The 15,214-nt window shown below is 38.1% G+C and overlaps 1 protein-coding gene across 3 annotated transcripts in view; it reads right to left on the reverse strand.

Moving 5' to 3' along the window:
- The window catches only part of DMD (dystrophin), a 2,124,682-nt gene that overhangs the window by 530,521 nt on the left and 1,578,947 nt on the right, over positions 1–15,214 (reverse strand). For all 3 annotated transcript variants that reach the window (XM_060001925.1, XM_060001919.1, XM_060001920.1), the window contains one exon: positions 7,826–7,980. In XM_060001925.1, coding sequence (XP_059857908.1) covers positions 7,826–7,980 — 155 coding nt within the window. The remainder of the gene's footprint in view (positions 1–7,825; positions 7,981–15,214) is intronic.

Genomic DNA, 15,214 nt, shown 5'->3' on the forward strand with positions numbered 1-15,214 from the left:
CGAGAGCGCAGGCTCAGTAGTTGTGGCGCACGGACTTAGTTGCTCCGCGGCATGTGGGATCTTCCCAGACCAGGGCTCGAACCCGTGTCTCCTGCACTGGCAGGTGGATTCTTAACCACCGCACCACCAGGGAAGTCCAGTAGAAGCCAAACATTTCTTACCACATTCACCTCTCCTATTCTGGTCCAAATCACAGTTGTCTCCCGACTGACTTATGACAACAGTCTTCTAATGGTTTCACTGATTTCCTTCAGTCTATTATTGCAGAGGGGCCAGATAAGCTTAAAGATGCCACTCCTCTGCTCAAAACCCTCCAATGACTCCCATCTCATTCAGAGTAAAAGCAAAAGTCCTTAGAGGGGCCTATAAGGTCCAATGTAATCAGATTCCCCTTACCTCCCTGAACTCCTTGTCTACTAGGCTCTTGCTTGCTTGACCCATTCCTATCATACTGGTCTCCTTAAGGTTCCTCCAACATGCAGGGCACACTGCAGCCTCAGGGCATTTCCAGTTATTAGAACCCTCCTGGACTGTTTTTCTTCCAATTATCCACAGGGCTCACATCCTTAGGTCCTTTAAGTTTTGGTTAAAACTCACTCTTTCAGTGAGATCTTTCTTTTTTTTTTAAGTATTTATTTATTTGGCTGCGCCGGGTCTTAGTTGCGGCACACAGGATCTTTAGTTGCGGCATGTGGGATCTAGTTCCCTGACCAGGGATGGACTCCGGGCCCCCTGCATCGGTAGTGTGGAGTCTTAGCCACTGGGCCACCAGGGAAGTCCCCAGTGAGATCGTTCTTAAGCACCATATTTAAGTAATAGCACTTCTCTTCCACCACTCGCTCACTCACACACTTACACATTCTCAACTGCTTTCCCTCTTTATGTTTCCACATTTCACTTATCACAATCTTATGTACCATACATTTAACTATTTTATTTGTTAATGTCTGTTTCTCACCTTCTCCTTGCCAGAATGTAAGTAAGCTTCATGAGGGTAGGGATTTTGTCTGCTGTATACCTAGTACCAAGAACTGAGCCTAACTAGCACATACCTAGCACCAAAATATTCACCAAGTGAATGAATTCTTAAAATGTTTATGACAGATGACATTTACTGAGCTCTTACTATGTGCCAGGCATTGTGCCAAGCACTTCACACTTATTATATCACTAGAGAAATTGGAGAATTGCAAAATAATATCGTTTGGAAATCAAAGAAGGGAAAGTTTCAACCAGTAGAGTTGATAAACAGGACCAAGGTCAAAAAGATGTCGAGTAGATGGATAAATAAAATAGGGCAATTAGTTATTATAAAAGTTATTGACAATCTTAATGAGTCCTTTTTTCAGGAAAGTGGAGGTACTGGGGAAGCCAGACTGAAGTGGGTCCAAGCATAACCAGAAGCTGGAGAGGAAACAAGAATGTCAATTACTACTTTAAAAAATTTTGATGGTAAGGGGAAACAAGGATAGCTGGATAGAAAAGTTGGTATCCTAAAAATGTTCTTCTAGGACGAGGGAACTTGAGCATGATGGTTGGCTGAAGGGGAGGAGCAAGGAGAAAGAAGAAATTGAAAATCCCAGAGAAAGGAAGCAGAACGGTTACTAAAAAAATACGTTGGCTAATGTGAAAGAGATCCAGTGTTCAGCTAGAGTAGCTCTTTGCTGCACACAAAATAGGGCTCAATAATTTCTCTCCCTTTTCTTCTTTTTTTTCAAAGTGAAAAAGAGAAAGGACCTAGGAATAGAGAAGCAAGGAGTGATTTACAAGGGCTTCATGGCTGCCAAAGATGGAGAACACAAGTGATAACTGTTCAATTTCTCAACTATTAATTGTAATTATTAAAATTTGAAACATATTATTAGAGCGGACAGGAGAATACTGAGATATTATTTTAAGGATAGTGTATTTGCATGCATGTCCATGCATATGCATATATACATACATACATGTATACACATACATGCCAAGTCTTTCTTAGAACTTAGAGAGATTGTTCAGGTATCTGGGAGCTTTTGTGAGGAACTTCTATCCATGATGAACCCTCTGATACTAGGATCAGCCCCTCTACTTGATGAGTTTGCTCCTTGCTGATGAGTAGTTGGAGAAGCCCTCCTATAGCTACAGACAGACAATTCAGAGCTAATGCACATTTCTTGTTTAAAGAGTGGCCCTGGAATAGAAATAAGGAAATGAAATCTCATGACAGTGTCATCATAAAGTCATCAGCCAGATGGCAGTCCTTGAGATCTAATCCTTAGAGGCTTCTCACAATAATATGTAATATCACGTCCAATATTATCTTATTCACCAATTCATATCTATTCACAGAGATTGAAGGGAAAGAAATGAACTTGCAGAAGCCCACATTTCTGGCTTTATATGTTAACATGGACTCTATAAGTCATACGATCAGGAAAACAAAATATTTTCCTACATAGGTCACAATGATGATCTATGTTCTGATATGAACTGCTAAACTACAGAGTTTACTTGAGAAGCAGTTTTTGCTTTTATTCATGAATGGTAGAGCAAGTCCTTTTAGGTGCACGTAGCTATTTATATTTATCTACATAAAATGGTAATTAAAGGTCCAATAAAAGCCAGTATAGAATTTGAAGATTCCTCTGACCTATTAATAAACTTAAATTGAACACTAAACTACAAAACAAAATTAGCTCACTTTCATTTTTGATGATGTCTTGAAACTACAGCCTGCCAGTATACGATATCAAAGTAAAGTTCTTCCAAGTTACACTTCTTATATCTTGTTTAACATTCAAAATTTTAAAACTGAAGTAAAGATTTTATTGCTTTACATAGGCTTCCAAATGCACAAAATTTTTGCATATATTTATCTATATGATTGAAAGTTTCAGTGCAGGCAATATATCAGTGCTCAGTGGTAAAACCTGAACCATGAGAAATGATGTAATCAGAATGCTTTCAACGGTCTCCCCTACCTAAAAAGTCTTGGTTATAGATATATTTCAAAGACATGAGATACTTTTATTCCCCAAACCCAAATATCAATATTAATAATTTCTCCTTTAAAATTATGTTTATTAGGATTACCAGTAAGTGTTTATATTCTGTGATAGTTGTAGTTTTAGACACTTCAAATGGCAACTCTAGAAGATGGATAAATAGAAAAAATAGGGTAGAAACAAGGAAATAGAATAATGTGAACCACTTTGTAAAGGAAATACTTTTTATTTACAAAATTTGGCAAAATCTCGTTCTGAAGTAATAGAGTATGTAATTGTTATAAATGCATGCTAAACTGCTTAGGGGATCAATAAAATTTTCTGTGATGACGGAAATGTTCAGTTCTGGACTGTCCAATGGGGAAGCCACTCGTTACCTGTGGCTCTTGAGCATCTGAAAGGTGGCTGAGGAGCCGGAAGAAATGAATTTTAAATTTTATTTAATTGTACTACTTTAAATTTAAATGGCCATCTATGGCTAGTGGCTACCCTACTGAATAGCACAAATCTAGAGGAGGACGATGATGTTACTTCACTTCTGGGTTTAGCTGGACGAGACACTGGATAAAAACATCAAAATGCAGAAGATCACATAAAGAGTTTTCTTGTTCTTTACCTATTTAGCATAAGATCTATAAGAATATAAAATAAGAGAAGATGCAGCCAAGTAAAATACGGTTTAATCTGTGCGGGTGACACACACAGCACACACCGAATGTGAACTTCCCAGGTAAAGGTATCATTAGCCAATAGAGAACCCAGCTCTCCTCATGCCCTTTCACACTGACCAGAATCACCACCAAGCCCAAATGGCCCACTTTTATGACTACCCTACGTGAGAGTATACTGTGCATGAATATACAACCTACATGACTAGACCGTATTCACTCAGATTTGACTGGCTGTCTCTCCAGCGAGCTTCACGCTGTCCAGCTACAGCATGACGGTTTATCAGTTTCTTCTTTCCATACCCTTTGTGGCAGACATTCTCTATTGGCTGGCTCAACCCAAATTCCTAGATACTAGAGGTGGTTTTGTGGCATAGTTCTGACCCGAAAGTTCCTGAGAAAGCCACTGTTTTCCTGACACCAGCACTGCCCCTTCTGCTGCTGCTTCTTCCTGCTGGAATGCTTATGTTCTGAGGGAAATGCCAAGAAGAACAAGGAGACTTCAGGGCTGACACTGCTGCGCTATGGAGCCCATGTCACGACCTGCCCGACTCTGAACTTCTCATAAAGTGACAGGAACAGACCTCCATTAGGTAAGCTATTGAACTTGGGTTTTCTGTTACTTGAAACTGAAAGCAATCCTTTCAATTTTTCTTCTGTGTTGAGTTACTGGCACTCCAGAACACTTGTAGTTAGTTGTTTTTTGTTTGTTCATTTACCTATTAAACATGTTTTGGGGGTAGATACTATGTGCCAAGCTAAGTGCTAAGTCATATGGTGAACAAGCAGCCAATGTGTATACCCCAATGTGTATACAGAGCAAACATTCTCATAAGAGACAAAGACCAACAGACACTTACATACAGTGTAGTGAGATAAGCACTATAACAGGGTGTAGGCTTTGGGGTTGGTAATCAGAGAAGGCTTCCTGGAGGAAATGGCATTTACACTGAGACCTGGATAATGAATAGAACTTAACCATGCAAAAAGGAAGGAATAATACATCTATCACGTCAGCACATAATAGAGAAGACAGAACATAGCTATGAGGAAATGAAAATAGCTCACTGTTACTTAATTATGGGGAGGGGAGATTGAGGGAGAGCAGAAACTTAGGCTGGAGTTTTAAGGAAAGGCCATAACGTGCAAGATCTTGAAGTCATTGAAAGGAGTGTGGACTGTCTTCAAATAATAACGGATAAGCCACCAAAGCCTTTAAAACTGGGTGGGGGGGAGGGGGAACCATATGAATATACTGTATTTAGAAAAATCATCCTGCGTTCTATGTAGAGAATGGGTAAGAAGCAGGAAGATGTAGTCATTTAAGCAAGACATGATAGTTGAAGAGTAGGGAGGAAGGGAAATAACTGGATTTGAAAGCTATTTAGGTAGTAAATAGCTTTGTGATAGCTTGGCCACTGGGATTGTATTCAATAGAAGGAAGAGTCAAGCATGAGTTTCCAATTTGGACAACTGAATGGGTTGTGGTAATGTTCATTGGAGAGGGATCATAGGAAGAGAAGTAGGTTGCATTTGGAGAAAGAGGTTGTAAGAGGACAAAGATGAGTTCAGCTTTGGGCCTATTAAATTTGAAGTTCCCGAGGGACATTAAAATGAAAAGAAATCAATAGGATATGCAGGTCTGAAATTCAACGATCACGCTCAGCTGCAAATGGTATAAATGGAGAGTCATCAGCAGACTGAAACTACACAAGTGGATGAATTTTCATAGAGTATATGTGAGAAAGAAACAGGGAAGAACTTTAGAGGCATGAATCGAATTAGCTTGGCAAATCACAGGTTCTCTATGGGCTAGCAAAAAATGTAATTTGGCTTTTAACTTTCTATTTTACTTTACCCATTGGAGAAATAACTATATACCTTCCTTAGGTGGTAGCTTTTTAGGGACCAAGTCAAAAAATATAAACTGGAAGCCCCTTCTCTGAGGAATCCAAAGACCTAACGAAAATGATCAGAAGAAATGAGAGGGCTGTTTGGAGACTCAAGGAGCATGAAAGAGTGGCATAGAAGGGACAGACCTCTCTTGAAGCCCCAGTTTTGTAAAATGTCTCCTTCTTGGCTTACATTCCCTAAACTCACCAAATTAATCTCTGATCTTAATTTGCGTACCCATAGAGGCCTCTCTTTGAGAAGCAGGTATTTCCCAGTGAGATCTTAACTACTGACTCTCTGATACCAATCGATTACATATGAATAAGTCTCCCTGAGCCTAATCTGCCCTCATTTAACTGAACAAACAGCAGATCTGTATTTGGAGCAGAAAGTACAAACCTTGCCAATAAGAGGAGGCAGTAACTTGGAGAATTTTTTTTTATCAGTTCCCTATTCAACCGGGGTTCTATTGATAGGGCCCCAAATATAACTCCCCAACTTCAGGTTGAGTCCTCTCTTCCATGGCCATCTGAACACCCACTGTCTGGAATTTAGGGCTAGAGCTGCTCTATTCCCCCAGGATGACCGGCTCAAATCCACTTTCACAGGAGTTTATACTCTTCAATCTTTAACTCAGTTTCAAGATTAACTTGATCTCTCAATTGCCGTGTATTAATAGTTCCTTACTCCTAAGAGTTTCTGCTTAGTTCAAAACCTGTTTTTGTTTTCTTTAATGGTGGCCTTTTTTTCTTAATAAAGGCCACCTACCTGACTTCAGTAAGACATGTTATCTTCTGGAACTCATCTACCTTTCACTGGGATCTTCCTTACCACCATACAGGTGCTATTTTTGCCTCTGTTTTCTGACAGAGCTAAAAATGAGTACCCAATAATCCTTGACTTACCATAGCATGAACAAGGTAACTATAAATTATGTCGAGTCATCATTCAACAAATATTTACCCTGCAGCATTATTTACAATAGCCAAGATATGGAAGCAACCTAAGCGTCCATCGATAGATGAATGGATAAAGAAGATGTGGTATATGTATACACCGGAATGTTAGTCATAAAAAAGAAGAAAATTTTGCCATTTGCAACAACATGGATGGAACTTGAGGGCATTATGCTAAGTGAAGTAAGTCAGACAGAGAAGGACAGATACTGTATGATGTCACTTATATGTGGAATCTAAAAAACCAAAACAAACAAAACAAAATGGAAACAGACTCATATAGACAGAGAACAAATGGGTGGTTGCCAGATGGAAGGAGGGGGTAAAAGGGAGAAACAGGTGAAGGGGATTAAGAGGTACAAATCTCCAGTTATAAAATAAACAAGCAATGGGGATGTAATATACAGCATGAGGAATACGGTCAATAACATTGTAATAACTTTGTATGGGGACAGATGGTTACTAGACTTATTATAGTGATCATTTCATAATAAGTGCAAATGTCAAATAACTATGCAGTATACCTGAAACTAACATAATATTGTACATCAGCTACATTTCAATTAAAAAAACACAAATATTTACCAGCTCCCTACTATATCACCTGGTTCAGGATGTGTCACATAAGAAAGATAGCCTCTGTCCTCAGGGAGGTTAGACTAATGTGAAGGACAAACATTAAACAATTAGTTACATAATTCATGTATTTGTTTATAATTTTGTTTATAATTAGGATAAATGCTAATGAAAGAACAGCACAAGGGGTTAAGAGTGAAAAATAAGGAGTCAGGACTTAGTTCGAGGAGATGGTGTCTCTAAGAGCTGTTGATTTCCGTAGATATATAATGGGAAATGAAGTTATGAGTCATGTTACACTACACAAATTTTCCCATTGGGTGTGTGGAGGGAGATACAATGACGGCACCAGAGACAGCTATAACTCCATCATGAAGCCCAAAGTGACTTCCCTGTCAGACTAAAGATGGGGCAGTTTGTGGCATGACGGAATAGAACAATATTTCTTTGGATAGAGTTCTCAAAGCAGACTAATAAATGGCCCTTTTAGCTACAAATCAATCTTTTGTTTTTGTCTAATTGCCTAGTTACGTCACTACCTTTCTGACTGTGGGCAACTTCGGGTCCCTCATCTTTAAAATAAGTGGACTTAGGCAAGACTGTGAGTTTGGTTGGCATTTGTCATCTTGGATCCTCCCAAAGCCCTGGTTTAGCAGGATGGGAAAACAAATCTGCATTATCCACCCAGTGTCACTACCCTATCATTAGAATCAGCAAATAGTTTTAGAAATAATATAGTTCATACCTTTTATGAATGCTTGCCCAAGAGGCATTGATGTTCTCTGTTATCATGTGTACTTTTCTGGTATCATCTGCAGAATAATCCCGAAGAAGTTTCAGTGCCAAGTCATTTGCCACATCGACATTTATCTGCCACTGGCGGAGGTCTTTGGCCAACTGCTATAGATACACATGGGAAAGAGAACGAATGTCAGTTTTCTCTGAAATCTCTAGTTGCACTTTCTTAAAATGCTTCATAAACAGCTTCTGAATCCTCGGGTCAGAGCATGTCTACACGGTTGCTTTTAACCTACCGTGTGTAGTTCACTCAAACATGATAGTATAAGCTAACCCACTTTTCATGACAAAACTTTTCAAATCCAGCTTCTTGAGCAATAATCAGTATCAGGTATCTCAATTTAGTAGCAATTAATCAGAAACAAACTTGGCTTAATTGTTTTTATCATGGGAGAGAACAAACTATAAAAATAAGCTCTCAAATAATTGTTGAGTATGTGACATATACCAAAATTTGAACAGAAAAAAATATCACGTTAGTTCTTTTCCTCGTCATTAACTTGTTGAATTGTTTATGTAATTAGTGCCATCTACTGGCATTCAACTAAAGCTGCATACGGAAAATATTAGGCATCAAAAAAAAAAACCAGTGCTGTTATTCTAGTTATGAACTTATTTAAAGGATCAGTTTATTCATAATACTTAAAAAATATCCTACTTTAAAATCAGAATAAAATTTTAAATATAAGAATTTTGCTAAACCAAATGACGTATGTTTTCTTTTTTTATCTTTAACAATTGAGTATTATCAAACCATGTATTGCATCACGTGAAATATCATATATCAAGAAAGAAATAAACCAATGATAGGTTTATCTGGATGTATATTAACCCCAAGTTTCTATTAAACATTGCTTCAAGTGCATGGAAGGGGTTTCCAAGCATTACGGTATTATTAAATTACAAAGATAGTTGTATCAAATCCAATATAGTGGGTTAAATGGACAAAGGAATAGTAACAAGCAATTCAAACAAGAGAAAGAATAAAAAGTTTTTAAAGAAAAGGAAAAAAATCAACTTTCAAAACATGAAAAAATAAGAGTATTACAATTTGACACCAATTAAGTTTAAAAAAATAAAATCCAAAGCTGGATAGACTGTAGCCAAACTAGCGCATTCATATACTACTGATGGGAGCAGCATCTATTAGGACAATTTGGCAATATATATCAAGTGACATACAAACGCTTATTCCCATTGACCCAGTAATCTAATTTTAGTATTTTCTCCCAGTAAAATATTTAAAAGAAAGGACGTACATTATAGGAATAAAGATCTTCACTAATAAGATAGTAAAAAAATGAGAAACAATTTCAATGTTTAATGAGAGGACATTAAAATAAGGCAATACATCAACCCAATGGTCTAATATGCAGTAAATGTGCACAGAAATCACAAAAAAAAGAAAAGAACACAATTTCTACCTTCACTGTATTTCTTAAATCTGTAAGAGTACATTGACATAAATTGGAAGGGTAAAAGAGAAAATTGAAACTAATTGATGTTTCTGAAAAGAGTACTCATTTTTGTTTTAGTATTTGTTCTTTTATGTTAATATGATTTATGGTAATAAAAATCAAACACTCGTACTTTTCAACATAGTTTCAGTATACATGAGTACACTCCTGTTCCCTGAAAATCTATAATCAGTATATAATCTGGCATTTCTCAGTTAATTAGAACATCCTATTCTAGAATCAAACGAAATAATTGCATTTATTGCATATAGCAAATAGACCCAGATAACAGAGCTAGTAGGAAGCAGCTAAAGCCAGTATCACTAACTTTTGCTATAAAAATAAAAAGAGAGACAATTTTTAAAGGCACACAGTATACTCGCTATACTATAAAGCAATTACAATTTAACCTTGTGGAATTCATGCCTTTTCTTATATACACCTTTTATCAAGCCCTGCAGTTCCTATTTTCCACTTTTTATATCCTCACACTGTCCAAAAGCCCTCCTGAGGTGAAACACACACACCAAAGTCTTTCCCTTTCTAGAAATTTCCTACAGTACAAAATTACATCTTCTTCCCTTTCCCTCTTCACTGAAGCCACTTTTAACCTATAGTGTTAAAAAGTAATGTATACTAAGATATGAAAGACCAATTGGTCCTTATTATCCAGAAGATGGTATTTGCATTTTAAAAGACGAGCTTATTATCTATCATCTATTAAATCTCTAATTGGCAGCATAAGACTCTACAAAACTGACACCAATAACTTAGTTACCTTTTAGTTAGGCAATTCCTTTTTAAGAAAAATGCAACTGCTAAAGAAATACCTATTATGAACCAACATCAGAGCATATATGTATAAATTTAGCAATATAAAATGTTAATTAAAATTTTAATAAATATAATTAAAATCATTTATTTTATCTAAGAAAAGACATATAATCTTGGAAGTCAACCCTCACTCATGGGTTGTTACTTGAAAAGTCTAGATATAAGAGGATACACTCTTTGGTTCTAATCTATAGATCATAAAAAATACCTAAAAGTAGAAGCTGAAAAGTATGCTAGGATCTTCCAAAATCTTGAAGGACATAGCAGGTTAAAGTTTAATTAGACACTTCATAGTAAAAAGGTAGTAAAGGAGTAAGGCTTGACTTCAAACCACAGTTTTTTGGTATACTTTAATGCTTGAAAGGCAAAAATACGCAAGCCATATATTTTTCTTCAAATTTGTATTCACACTGAAATTTAAATTTTTATACCTGAGGAAATCTTGGCTGAATGCTATCCTTCACTGCATACAGCTCAGATTTTGCTGTGATGTAGGATTAAAAAGAAAAAAATCCCACTGACCTTGACTAACATTGACAGGGCTAAGGCCCTTATCTGAACTCAAAGGTTCTCAACCGCAGCACCCCTTTCTCCCTTCTTAAAGACATTCACCAGAACAGACTGGTTTCCCTTCCTCCTAAGGTAATAATATGTTGACCACCTTGGGCTTTAACCAAGTGTCATTCACAGCAGGAACGTTGACCTTGACCAGCTTTGCCTACTACTGTGAAATTTACTACTGGGACAACTCCAGACCACAGAAGAATTTTAAATTCAAAAATACAATAGAATTCACACACTCTTTTTAGTTCTGAATTCCATTTACAACTGTATACTCTACAGGGAATCGTGTAGTGATCATGGTGTGTGAAGAAATTTAAAATATTGTGAGCACTAGCCTATAAAAAAAAGATGATTTTGTGGGTGTATATATATATGTGTGTATGTGTTTTTTATGAAGAATATAAAATGCTCAATCCCCAAGAGATTGTGTCCCCAACCAGGAAAGAAATATTTCATATTCAAACCTCATATGATGCTGCTACAATATGTGCTTGGTAGTTATACACAGTATTTAAGGCAGAAAAAATGATTATGGACTATGGGACAACCTGAATTCATTTCAAGAATTTTCAGTATTAAAATTTTTAAATTTCAGTGTTTGCCTTTTCTTTTTTCTTTGTAAGAACTCTTTTTAGGAATATTGACCCGATACAAGGAAAAACAAGGGAGGAAGAGAAAGAGTATTGGAGAGTCTGGGCAACAGAATGAGCCTGCTGGGTTTGAATCCTGACTTGATCACTTACTAGTTATGTGACAAATGGAAAGTTAATTATGCTCTCTATGCCTCAGTTTCCCCCTTTATTAAATGGGTATATTAACAGTATTTACCTTGAAAGATTATTATAAGGATTAATTTATAAAATGCAGGGAAAACACTTAGAGTGGTGCCTGGCATACCCAAAGCATTAAATAAGTATTGGTTAGAATCACCATCATTACTACTACTACTACTACCACTACTACTACTACCACTACCACTACCACCACCACCACCACCACCACCACCACCACCACCACCACCACCACTACCACTACTACTACGATTACTACTACTACTGCTGCTGCTAGTTTTTTAAAAATATTTATTTATTTATTTGGTTGTGCTGGGTCTTAGTTAGTTGTGGCATGTGGGATCTAGTTCCCAGACCAGGAATCGAACCTGGGCCCCCTGCACTGGGAGCATAGAGCCTTAGCCACCGGACCACCAGGGAAGTCCTCTACTGCTGCTATTTTTAAATGAACCATACTACAGCCACCACAGGGTGAGCCTCTACTGAATGAAAGAAAGGGACCCACTGTTTTATAAACATTGTCTATAACGCTGCACCTCTAAAAGTCTCCCTTTAATTTAGAAGATAAATGTGAGTATGTAGACCTACAATTAAAATTTTAAAGTTGAGTATTGTTTAAGTTTTCTTATAAAATGTGTTTTGAGATATTCACCTACAAGTGAAATTCAGGTTTGTTTCAGGTGAACTCGATTTAAAAAAATTTAATGGCCCTGACTCAAAGGAGCATCATAAAAAGCAATGCAGAGTAATGAAGAGGCATCTTCCCAGGAAGGCTTGATTGGCCATTGCCTTGCAGTTTGATCTTAAAGTCATTAACCTTTGACTTCCAGTTTTGTTGTCTGTAAAATAGGATGGGATTACTCAGGCTGCTTATTATGCCTCACCTTTGTTATGAGGTCAAAATCAAAATCAAAATCAAATTGCTTGTGTGAAATACAATTCATATTTTATGAAAAGACAAGAAAACTTTAAATATAAAAATTCTTCTCTGCCCTTTGGCCATGTCTCTGCCTGCACTGTACACTGTGTATCTGCGTTATGCATCGACCAAACCTCCCCTGTCCGCAGGAATACCTGCTCAACCATAACAAGCAGCATTCTCCCAGCATCAACAAAACAACTCCTTAAAAGATAACATTCCTTCCTTTTTTGTTTTTAACATTCCTTCTTGATCTTGGAAGGGGTCATGTGACCCACCACAATTATGCTTAGATCTGGATTATATAAGTGGTCGATAATACGTCATTTGATGTATAGCCCTCTGTCTCAAAAAACTTATATAACTGTGCCTTGACTTCTGACAAGTGGAACAGTTCTCAGAGCTTTCTGAGATGCTCTTCCCAGGTCATAATCTTCAAATTTGGCTCAAATAAAAATTTCCATTTCTTTCTTAGGTCGACTGATTAATTTCTCGTTGACACTTGGAAATTTATAAAACAGGATCCTAATATATTTACAGATAAAAAGTTCTACATACTGGGTTTTCTCCTTTTGCCTTAGATACTGTGTTTGCATACATGAACTAAGAGATTCATTTAAAAAAATTAGCTCTGTGAGCTAACAGCTAAGAGCTTATTAGCTCTTAGACCCATTCTCTGCCCCTCTCCTACTCTGCTCAGTATTGCAGATGGACTAACCACTTTAGGGGATCAGCAAATCCCAGGATTTCTTGCTAGCTGGCTTCTAGATGGTTAGGCCAGTGAGAGAGCCAGAGGAAGGCTGAAACTAGAGTATATCTCTCCCTCTCTCTATGTGGGCAGTATCTTCTTTGTGTCTCCATTTCCCACTGGACAGACCCTCTCTCTGTAATTTCAGTACTGCTGTGCAGCCCACACAGTGGTCAAGTTAGCACCAGATGGCTCTGGCTTCTGGGCTTTGGTGACACGTGTTGTCTCTCCAACGCTCGAAGTGGTAACAGCTTCCCGATGTCACTAAACTCTGAGTTGCGTATCTCCTGTTGGACTTCTCAGCTCCTTCATTAGCCATGGAACCAGTCCTCTGTATTTAAATTCCCTCTACTTGAAACATTTTGTGTGGTTTCTAAACTGCACCCTGATGATACAAACTGGAAGAAATCTCACAGCAAATAACCCTACCTATAATTACACAGGGGCAATTTAACATCAAGCATAAATTTCATGAAATATCAGATTTCACATCTTGCATCCTTCTCTCCAGCCTCAGAGCAAGAGGTGACTCTTGTGCTCAAGGACACTCCCTCGCCCTCCCCCTCCCCCGCCCCCTCCATGTACTCCCTTCTCTGTGTCTTTTCAACCTCTTGCCTCTCTGCAAGGTCTTTCTCTACAACTTTCAAACATGAGTCTCTCACCCATCTTTAAACAACAAAACCTGCATCGTTTTCTTTCCTTTCACAGTTAAGCTCCTCAGAAGGCAAATACTCACTCATTGCCTCAACTTGATTACGTTCCTGCCACTTTATAATTCATCAAAATCAGGCTTCTGCCATCACCACCTCACTAAAACTATTGTGAAAGAAGTCACTCTGGAAAATCGGATTATTGACCTCAATTCTTTACCCCACCTTGTATCCATGCCCTTTGCTATGTAACTTTGAGTTTCCTGCTACAAGGGGCAGTTTACTTCCCTGCCCTTGACAATGAGCTTGGCCATATGACTTGTTTTGCCTAATTCTAGCGAGATGTTAATAGAAGTGACACAAGCAGAGGCCTTAAAACATGCTTCAGCAGTGGGGCTGGCCCTTTGGCACTTCTGCCATTATCGTGAGACAAACGTGTCCTGGGCTAGCCTGCTCATCCTTGGAGAAGGATGAGTGACGTGTGGACGAGAGCTACCCCAATCAACCTGCAGTGTGAAGCAGTGTCACCCCAGACGAGCTGCAAACTCACGAAGAAAGAAATGCTTATTACTGTTTGCCACTGGCGTTTTGAAGATGCTTGTCATGCAGCATTTTTGTGAACATACTTAACTGATTCAGTCACCAATGGTCACTGTCTGTGGAAAGTTTTAGGTTCTCATTTACTTGATTTGTGTGCAGCAACTGGTGCTATTGACTGCTCTGTTCTTGAGGCTCTATCTTTCCTTGGTCCCCTCTCTTTGGGTGTCCTCTATATACTCTTAAGCTTCAAGTGTTTCTTTTGCTGCCTGCCCCTTAAATGTTGGTGTTCCCCAAGGTTCTGTCCCTCGCTCAACCTTCTCCCTCTGCAGTGCAAGTGGATCCTCAACTGGAAGAAGAGGCAGAGAGCACATCCATATAGAAGTTGTACCATAATTTTCCCTTATATCCAAATATTCTACCTCCATTGCCACTGCCTTAACTTAAGCCCTCATCGACTCTTACTTGGACTCTGCAATAACCTTTTTATTGGCTCCTTCCCTCTACTCTAGACCTTCCATCCACGTATAGATGCTCAAGGGATCTTTTTGAAATGGAAATATAACATTATTCCTCTGTAAAACCTTTCAATGGCTCCCTGTTACCTACAAGACAAAGTCCAAACCTCTTTCCTTGGACTACAAGGCCCTCAAATATATGATCCTTACATAAATATCCACTTTGACCTTTCGTTATCTCCTTTCCTCTTACCCAGTCCCATAATTGCCCATACAAAAACCCTGAAAGGTTAAGTGACTTGTTGAAGGTGACATAGCTTGTCAGTGAAAGAGGCATCACAAAAATGCAGGTTTCTTGGCTTCAATATTTAGGGTTCA

Source organism: Delphinus delphis, chromosome X (genome assembly GCF_949987515.2).
Source record: "Delphinus delphis chromosome X, mDelDel1.2, whole genome shotgun sequence".
NCBI classification, from domain to species: Eukaryota; Metazoa; Chordata; class Mammalia; order Artiodactyla; family Delphinidae; genus Delphinus; species Delphinus delphis.